The sequence below is a fragment of the Chelonia mydas genome, chromosome 7, assembly GCF_015237465.2.
Source record: "Chelonia mydas isolate rCheMyd1 chromosome 7, rCheMyd1.pri.v2, whole genome shotgun sequence".
Lineage (NCBI taxonomy): Eukaryota > Metazoa > Chordata > Testudines > Cheloniidae > Chelonia > Chelonia mydas.
In genome coordinates, this window is record NC_057853.1 from 103,477,835 (window position 1) to 103,487,941 (window position 10,107).

The 10,107-nt window shown below is 40.0% G+C and overlaps 1 protein-coding gene across 2 annotated transcripts in view; it reads left to right on the forward strand.

Moving 5' to 3' along the window:
• Positions 1-4,284, forward strand: part of CPXM2 (carboxypeptidase X, M14 family member 2) — a 113,655-nt gene extending 109,371 nt beyond the window's left edge. For both annotated transcript variants that reach the window (XM_007053058.4, XM_043551728.1), the window contains exon 14: positions 1,165-4,284. In XM_007053058.4, the coding sequence (XP_007053120.2) occupies positions 1,165-1,418 (254 nt within the window). In that variant the 3' untranslated portion in view covers positions 1,419-4,284. The remainder of the gene's footprint in view (positions 1-1,164) is intronic.
• Positions 4,285-10,107: the final 5,823 nt, after the last annotated feature.

Genomic DNA, 10,107 nt, shown 5'->3' on the forward strand with positions numbered 1-10,107 from the left:
ACTACTCATGTCTTTAAAGTTAGGAATGTGGTTAAGTACTATGCTGAAAATCATGGCCTAAGTTACATATGAAATTGCTTTCTGTCGACGAATTGATATTATAAAGCAAAAACATGATTGCTATATGCTAAGGGCAGCAGTGAAAGGGCCCCCAAGTGGCAAAGGTGGCATATCAAGGAATTATTGTGGGTGTATTTTAATTCAACAAAATATCAAACTGCTAAGATCAAACTTAATTTGGCTGATGGTGCTGGGAAACAGGTTATTTTTAACCCTTCTCTCAGCCCTGTGTATATCTCACCTGACCAGAGAATTCTGTTTGGGAAATCAGTACTATTTTTTATGTACAGTTACAGAAAATTAGGATGGGAAATGAAAACTGTAACGGATTTTCATGGTGGCATTTTGTTTTCATTGCCAGCTTCCTTTATGTTTCCATGGTGAGGGCTACATAGTCACACATGGGAGCAGCCAGGCCTAGGCTACTTTTCCAAATTGTGACTTCACTTGGAATCAAGCACGTCTTCTCCCCCCCCCCCCCCCCATTTAAAGGTCATTAAAAAGGCTCCAACGAAAGAGCAGTGTTTTGCTTAAAACATTCTGTTATTGAGAAGCAGGGCATTGTCAAGCAAATGCTACATATGCCATGGGTCAGATACCTGGGGCCTGTCCTGTTGCTTTGTGTTGCTATGGTGGCCCAAGACAGCTAGCAGACTGGGCCACCTGCTTGGTGTAGGGGAATCTTTGGGTGAAATAGAGCCAGTGTAGCTAGCCCTATACAGCTCCTCTTATGGCCTCCCATGTTGGGATGTGGCTGGGCACGGGACATGGCCAGAGCTCCACTACACTCCAGCAATTCTTGAGTGTGGATGAGCCCCCAAAGCTGTTTCAGCTTGTGCCAGGAGCCAAATTGCCACTCAGGTGATCCCAAAATTGGTGGAAAAGAAGGTTGTAAAGAAGGAACACAGCCACCTTTGATGCCTCACTTCTTTCTGGGTCTGGTACCAACCACAGCCAAGGGGAGGTTAACTGGACTGAGGCTCAAGTCCTACATGTATAACTTCAGGCCACAGACCTAACATAGACCTTTATAGTGAATAAGTGTTGACATATCTGTCAAAAGAGCAATAGTCTGAAAATCTTCTTTTCTGATTTCTTTAACAGCAAGTGATGGGGATTACTGGCGTCTCCTGAACCCAGGAGAATATGTGGTCACTGCAAAAGCGGAGGGCTATACCTCTTCCACCAAGAACTGTGCAGTAGGTTATGACATGGGAGCCACTCAGTGTGACTTCACAATCAGCAAAACCAACCTCGCACGAATCAAAGAAATCATGGAGAAATTTGGAAAGCAGCCCATTAGTCTGTCAATCCGACGGCTCAGGCAAAGGGCTAGGCAGAGACGCCAGCAAAGATAGACTACTTTCTCTGTTGTAACACATGGCGTTTACAAGCTCTGCTTCAATCAAAACCAATTATAGTAGTAAAAGATACATAGCCAACATTAATACGTTTTTGTCTATTCGAGGAGTTCTAATTAGTATATTTGTATTGAAGAATCTCTTGAGCTTCCAAAACCTTTTCTCCTCTGAGGTTTTAGGGATACAGTTTTTGTTCCCTGTATACAGTCTAGCTAAATGCACATTGGGTGGGGGACCTCTGCAGGGTAGTGGAATGGATTCCTCCTCTCTCTGCTGTGCCAACATCACAGTGTCACTGTTTTTCAGGTGTTGCTATGCTGTGGGCACCGGATTTGCGCCTTATTGACTTTTAAGTAACAAAACTGCACAGGAAGGTAGGATGGATTTTCAAGAATAATCCACATCAATTTGGGGGAGAACAGACTAGAGAAATACAGGCCAGCCCCTCAGTTGGTGTAAATCAGCTCCAAAGTTGCTACATTGATTTACACTAGAGGAGGGCCTGGCCCTACATTTTTAGTTTCCTGTCAAAATTCTAAGAATAAACATAATATCCCTTGTATGCTTGGTAGCAAGAATGCAATGGGCACTTTCAAGTACAATTCTGCTAAAACCATCATTATTGCTGTTAGAGCTTTGCCTTACTCAATACGTTCTTATGATTCCTGGAAAAAGATGATCACCAAAGTATCATTCGGAATTGAAGAAAATAAACTTCAAATAGAAAATCTTTGGTGAAAATACATGTCTGCTATATTTAATTTATTTCTTCTTGTCAACAACTAATCTTGTACATGAAGAAAAGAGAGATAAATGGTTGCAGAATCAATAATATACACTAAAAGCAATCATCAACCCTTGCATAATAACTAGTTTTAGTCCATCCTATGGAAGCTATTCCAGCACATACTTGTTCTGTAAATACCATTAAGCAACAATGCTGCCACAGCTGGGACCCAAGGAAATAGCAGGACTCTCATTAAATTCTGTATTATTGAGATGGCTGCATTATTTATTAAGAGCACGAGTCTCTCTCTTTAATATTACTGAAGTATCCAGGGTCAAGCCTTCTTAAATTCCACTCCAGGGTGCATTTAAATTGGGTGGTAAAGTCCCTGGATATTTCAGTCTTCTGGTGCAAATCTTGGTGCACTTTCATTTAAATTTAAAAAAGCAAAGGCTTTCAATGAATTGAATATGAGGTTAGACTAGATGATCACAATGGTCCCTTCTGGCCTTACAATCTATGAATATGTAAAATGAATAATTTAGCCCCCATGTTATTTATTTTGATGTTAAATTTTATTTATTTCACCCTGTCCTCATCCTTTTAGTGTTCAATATGCCACAAATTTTTGTAGTGCCAACACCTAATTGCATCAGCAAAGTTGCCAAGGAAGACCTGGAGATTTTTGCAGCTGAGTAGGAGATTTGTGTGCCTGGAGAGACATAGGGAGGAATTTGGTCAGCAGTGCAATAATTAGTAATGTTGACATTTAAACTGACATGTTTAGGTTTCAGAGCCAGCACCCCTAGTTAAAATAAATGGGGCAGTTCACTCCACACCTATTTAATGTTTCAGGTTGTTGGCAGACTCAAAGCAACACTGAATGAGTTTATATTGGGTTCACCTTTAGAAGGTTATCTTCAAAACCATACAGATTAGAAAGGTACATCTTTAAAAGTAAAAGCCTAGTTCTGGAGCACAATTCTGCTGCAAGGGGTGGATTCCATGTCAAATTCTGAAACCGTGGAATGTCAGAATGTATGTGGCTTGAGGACCGTGGCATCTATTGTTTCCACTTTTTCTTCTCCAGTATTTAATCCTGGTATTGACTTTTGATACTGGATCTTCAACCAAAACATTTATTTCTTACAGGAGGCTTTCTATGTTACAAGATCAGGCGAATGGAAGGGAGTAGTACAGGAGATGAAGGTGCACTTACTTTTCTCAAAATACCCTCCGACCAGCCTCAGAGGTGAGGAGGTTTTGTCTGGGCCAGCAGGGGAAAGAAAATCCTTGGCCCTTTTAAGGATTGCCCCCTCTCACCGCTCTCTTCCCCATGGGCTAGAGGAGAGAAGCTAGGTGGCTGATTGGTTGGACAGAAGGTTGCAGCACAACCTTATTGGCTACAAAAGGGTGCCGTTCTGCACTGGGAAGAAAACTCCCTCTCCCTTCCCCTTGGGATTAGAATAGGACTGGGTTGTGGGGCCTTGCTGTGAGCATCATGCTAGTTACTTTTAGGTGCTGGGTAGGAATTTTTCCTTCACTGCCAGATTGGCCTGGGGCCAGTGTGCGGGTTTCTCAACTTCCACTCAGCAGCCCTGAGACCCAATGGGTAGGTTAGGTTGTAAAATTCATTTTGTCACAATTTGGTAGGTGCCTAGTGTACATACTTGTTCAATATGGGGTCCGATGAAGTGAGCTGTAGCTCACGAAAGCTTATGCTCAAATAAATTTGTTAGTCTCTAAGGTGCCACAAGTACTCCTTTTCTTTTTGCGAATACAGACTAACATGGCTGCTACTCTGAAATATGGGGTCTGGTTCCCTGGTAAACCAGAACCGGAGGTGGATTAGGAGAAGACATCTTCTAAAAAAGGTGGAGAATGGAGTTGGAACTTCTAATGTCTGGTACAATGAGAAGACAACCCCTGTCCCTGCTCCCTTAACCCTCAGGTGAGGGGAGGCTGATGGGGTTCCAGCAACAGTGCTGGGAATGGTTTAAGAGGTGGGGGGGCTGTTAGCAGTCCTCCCCCAGGAGATAGAAATTATGGAAGGAGGGATAACTTGCACTGGATGGGTTATTTCTGGATAATTTGCAGATGTGTTTCTTAATAAAGCTGCAGCCTATTTAAACTATATTCCTGGTGTCTTGTCTTGTCTTCCTGTGCTGCCCAGAACAAATATACATCTGCAGATGGGTACATGCACAAGTACGGGAGCGCGAGTCACCAAAAACTGAAGTTGGAAAGCATAAGGCAGGACTTGTTACTCTGATGCCAATATGGACAAAATAGTTATGGAGATAACTAATAGTGCCTGTATCTGCTCTTGCATATCCAGCCTCTTGGCCCCGCTCCTCACAGACTCAGGGACACTCCAAGCTGGTGCAACTCCTGTGCTCTTTATTTGTGTCCGTTTCCCACCACCAGTTTCCTATGATATACAGGCTATTTACCATGGCTTGGCCTAACACAGGCCTGGTCAGGAACAGAGTAGCAGGCTCCTACCTCTCCCTGAGCCTCCCTTCCCTCCTGGTCTCCACCCTCCTTTTCACTCACTTCCTCACAGCCTAATAGCTCCTGCCCAATGAGGCTGGCAAGTACAGTCAGTGATTAGGCAAACCTAGGCTCTTTACCCGGCCCCAATCCATTCTCCCTGATTGGGGTTGGAATGGTAGGAGCTGATTGAGGCTTCCCCAGCAGCACCCTGCCACACTCCCTTATTCAAATTAAGTTGTACCTTACTCAGTGCACTGGGACTCAGGAGATCCATGTTCCATTTCCAGTTCTGCCAGTCACTTCATCTCACTGCCGCAATTTCCCTGTCTCTAAATGGTGATAGTGATATTTCCTTCCTTTACAAGTGCTTGGAGACCTGTGATTGAGAAGTGCTGAATAAGAACTAAATTTATTATTGTTGTTATTATTATTATTTAAAAATTCAATTATATCACCCCATGCTATTCTAAGTACCAAACACATTTTCAAATTTTAAAAGATAAATTAATTATAGATGCGCTGACCACAAAAAAAAAAAAAAAAAAAAAAAGCCCCACAACACATTGGCAAATTTTAATTTCTGACACAAACAGGCTTGTGTATTTGTGTTTGATAGGTTCAATGTCACGAATTTCTATTATCTTACCTTCACACACTGGTGTTCTTTGAGATGAGGTTTTTGACTAAAGTGAGGCAGTTGCACATGAAGTGCCATCAATGCCACCAAAGTATTTCCTCTGGAATTGGTGAACCACTGTCAATTTGAGAATCTACATTACCAAAAAGGTGCAAAACTTATCACAGACATTCATGTCTGAGAACAAATATGCATCACATCCCTATTTATTGGAAGCCAGACTTTGCCTCCATTTGTTCAAATTAAGTAGTATTTTACTCCATGAGAAGTCATGTCTCCTTCATTGAAAAATTTGTACTTAGTAAGTGTATGGAAGGTGGCAAAATCTGCTAACTAATAGTAGTTATTAATACAGATACTTAGGAGCAGAATGTGCACCCCTTTCTCAGTTATCTGTGAAATTCAGAATGCTTTCCAAAGGTGGGTAAACACTATTATTTCCATTTGACAGATGTAGAATCCTAGACACAGAAAGTGACTTGCTCATAGTTCATGCAATGTGCCAGTGGTAGAGCTGGGTAAAGAAACCAGATCTCCTGATCCACATCTGGGGCCCCATCTGGTGGATCTTTCCATCTCCCAAAGGCTAGATAACAATATCCCTTCTCATACTCTGCAAGTATTCCATTTGTGCCCATGGGACTATTTGCAGAGTAAGGCACCCTGTAGGGCAGAAAATCCCCTACAGTGCAGGTGGAAGTTTAAAGCTCCAGGGGTAAAGTCCTGGCCCTATTAAAGGCCAAGGGAGTTTTGCCATTGAATTCAATGACTCTAGGATTTCAGCCCAGGACTGTAACAACTTATGCATGCTATACAATAATACTGAACTATGATATCAACTCTTTGTTTCTGTAGTGACTAGGAGATATAATTATTGTTCAAGTTCAGAGACACATTTTGAAGTAGCAGGTGTTACTATCAGAACTAGAGATAGGCCCAAACCACAAGCTTGTGCTGATAAAACCAGACATCACCATCATGTTTTCCATTTAATCTATATCCTTATAATAGATATTCTCTCTCCTTGAACATTGCATTCTACTCTTTCTATCAACCCAACGAATGCTATCTGCACTGCATTAGGGTGGACACAACCCTACAGTTTTTTCTGTTGGTAGAAATAAAACTCCATAGTATGTATGATTCCTTTTTATTATTACGTATCCTTTTCAACATTTACACAAATAAGAAGGACTTTGCTCAAGCTCTATTTGACATTTTTTTAAAAAAACCAGTCCATTCCAAATAATAGCAAATTCAGCTGCCTAACCGAAGCAAAAGGTTAAAACAAGGAACACCAGCCTTCAGCCATCTCCTCTTTCTCCAAATCCTGGCAGGTATAAAATAAAATAGGAATGCGCCATCTTTCCCTTGGATTTCCATGTACTAATGTCAGTTACAAAAGCACTCACATCCATTCTTGCATTCTTAGCCTCCTTACATATCAGAATCATTGTCACCCTAAGTGTATGTGCATATTTGTTTCACTTTACCTAATTCAATCCAAGTTAGTAACAATTCACATTTCTAAGTGCATTACTGTAATGGTCTTTGTTATATGAAATTGTACAGACAGATCTCAGCTTGTGTGGAGCCGCCTGGCTCATCTGAAGCCAACAGAGCTGTGTCTGTTTACACCAGTTGAGGAACTGGTTCTTCTATATCAATCTTTACAGAAGCAGAGTTGTTCATCCTTAGTCTGGTATCAATCAGTTGGCAGCAGAAGGGTGAGATATCAGTATTTTAATATCTAATCTATTAGAAGGTTGGGCAGTGGGTGTGTAAAATCAATTTTAAAATGAAGCCAAGGAATATAAATTATGTGCTCACTTATACTAATGGATTTCTCCATCTCTAAATAAAGTCAGTTCAAAGACTCCTATTGGCTTAAATGGGAGCTGCCTCAGACCCTAATAAAATGTGGTGTTTTATAGTTCTTAGTTCTCAGAAAATTAAGTTAAAGATGCTGTGGAATCTTTATCCTAGGATCTTCCCAGTTTTGTGTGTTTAAGTCACAGCCATATCCGTATTCTAATGTACTTTCTCTATTTAATTTCCTTTTAAAAGGCCATTTAACTGGAAATGACATTGTTTTATTTCACTTTGACATTGTAACACGGTTTCTGAGCGGTGAAATTGTGCCTGAAGGCAGTGAAGCCATCACATTTAATGAAATCTTTTGCCTGTGCAGATGAGACTCAGAAACGGTAAGCCAGTTTGTCCTGGCTGTTCATATAGTTTCTATCCACTAGGCACTGATAGGAGCTTTTCTCCTTCTTCCATAAAGTCTAGAGAGACTCAGTATTGGCTTGAGTATTGTTTGGCATCACATTTCAACCCAATGCAATTGCAAATGGCCATATTTTTCACTCCTAAGTCTTTTAATGTATAGTATTTATACTTATAACTTTTATCCTTCTAATTTATACTTCATAAGCACTGAAGCAATGCATAAAGCCTAATGGAGAATGATGATGAAAATTAAACAGGGGGAAAAAATCAGTGTTTTTTTAAGCTACTATAAATGTTTTGCGGTAAAATTATCAAAGTATCTGATTCAGGAGCCTGAATCTCGTTTTCAAAAGGGACTCAGGCACTTAGGAGCCTAAGTCCTATTGCCTTTCAATCAGACTTAGGAACCTAAGGGCCAGATTTTTCAAGATGTTTAGGCACCAAAAAATGCAGATAGGCACCTAGTGAGCTTTTCAAAAATGCCTAGGCAGCTAACTCCCACTGAGAGCCCATGCAAAATGACCTTATGTGGAATATAAATTGATCATTAACAGAGCTCTTGTTCTTAAAAACTGCCCCTTCCTCTTAAAATTCCTTTTCTTTTTCAAATGTATATTTTATTTTCCCAAGTAGTAATGCTGTTGTTCAGAGAAAGCAGTTGGATGACATTTGCCTCTTTTTTAATATGCTGTAATGTCAGGCACTGGGTATTTTAAGAAGTTATTATTTTTTAATCTCACTGGCTTTACAGCAGCTGTTTTGTAAAACTCAATGTGCCAATTATGTCAACATCAAATTCATTCTTATCAACTCAATATTATCCTAGTATCAACAGAATACAGTATTTTAGTATTCAGTGCAAACCATCATTTAAGGATCTTACAAAAGTGAGTCAACCTTATTGTTAGTGAGTATGAATATGAAAAATGGAATTAAATTTTCATACCCTAGATGTGAGAGAATTTCAATAGCTCAGCTAATGAGGATCAATGACAGTCATAATCTCACTTGAATAGACCATAGAGTTTTAAATTCAAGATCTGTTCCTTACCTCAGGAGATCTGGATCAGATCACATAGATTTAGTTTTTATTACATATCATGTGTTTAAATAATTACATTCTTGTTTAGCAGGATGGGGAGACCTTTAACTCACTGGAGAATGAAAATAACATTTTGTTCATCCTTCAGGGACCTGATCCACCTCTCAGTGACGTCAATGAAAGTTGTTCTACTGACTACAATGAAAGTTGGATCAGGCCCCAAAAACATTTTGTGCAGTGCAAGCAAAACTTGTAAATTGAAGATACTTCCAGTATGATCAATTGGATGGGAAAACTTGAATATTATTCTTGTGGACACTAATTTTAAGAACCCATCTATTTTTATCTGAAGCTGCTTATCATTTAGAAAGGATCATCAGCAATGCTAAATTCTGCCATTTCTATTGACTATTTGACGCTCTTGGTTGTTCCAAAATTGAGCTGAAAGTTTCACAAGACTTTCTGAAAGCGTTTCTTCCTTTCCTCTTTCCTTTCAAGCTAGAACCAGGATGTGCAGATATACTCAAAAATGAAATAAATAAATACAAGGTCAGAAAGCGAGAGAAGTTAGTCAAGTTTTTTGGGGAACCTGAGAAAGGTTTTTTGTTTGTGTTTCTATGACCAGTTTGCTTCTTATTTTATTAAAATTACTTTGTCCATCCCTGGTATTTTACTATAAGAGATCCTTCCTCTCCCCACAGCTTCTCTGTGCAGATGGGCATAAGCCAAACAGCAGTCGAATTGCTATGTTCCAGCAGTGCGGGGGGAGAAGAAAGGGAAAGGGAGAGAGGACATACAAAAGATAACCGATGGACTTTGAACCCACCACTAATGTTCAGCAGGAGATGAAGTTGCAGTTAAAGGTGCAGGGTCAGACTAGATGATCAGAATGATCCCTTAAAAATAAGAATCTATGTTTAATAGGCTTGAGGAAAACACTATGCTAATATTAGGTATACCTTTTCTTTCCCCTTTTCCATATCTCATCTTACCTCTCTACTGTGGCACAGACCACCATTTAGATTTTTCAGGATTGTGATGTATATATTGTCTGTGCATATTAATCAGAGTTAAACCTCTCAGAGATTGTGTCACTCTTCTACCAAATAAACATTTACTAAATGTATCCACTTGTATACATAACAGGTTACTTATAACCTTTGAAACAATTGTGAATATTGTCAATCAAAATTCTTGCTTACCAACTAGACTTTTGGGGAAGGGAGGGGTCTTCAGGTTTCAGTACTTTTTAAAATCACAAATTCAAATGCAAAATATATTATGTGTGCTCACATACGTACATCCTCCTAGGGCTCTTCCTTGGCTGGATTACCGTCACTGTCAGTGGAATGGTGTGTAGACCCTCTTTAGGACACCTTAAAATTGGGAGACAAGTGATAATCCCACAATCTTCTTCAAACTCCTCTTGAGATTGTGCAACAACTGTTCATTTTTCATAGCCTACAGCAAATTCTAGTCCTCTTCTCCGATGAGGTGAAGGATCCTACACTCTAAATCCAACAAAACCAGGCAAGTCCCTGGAACACGGTCT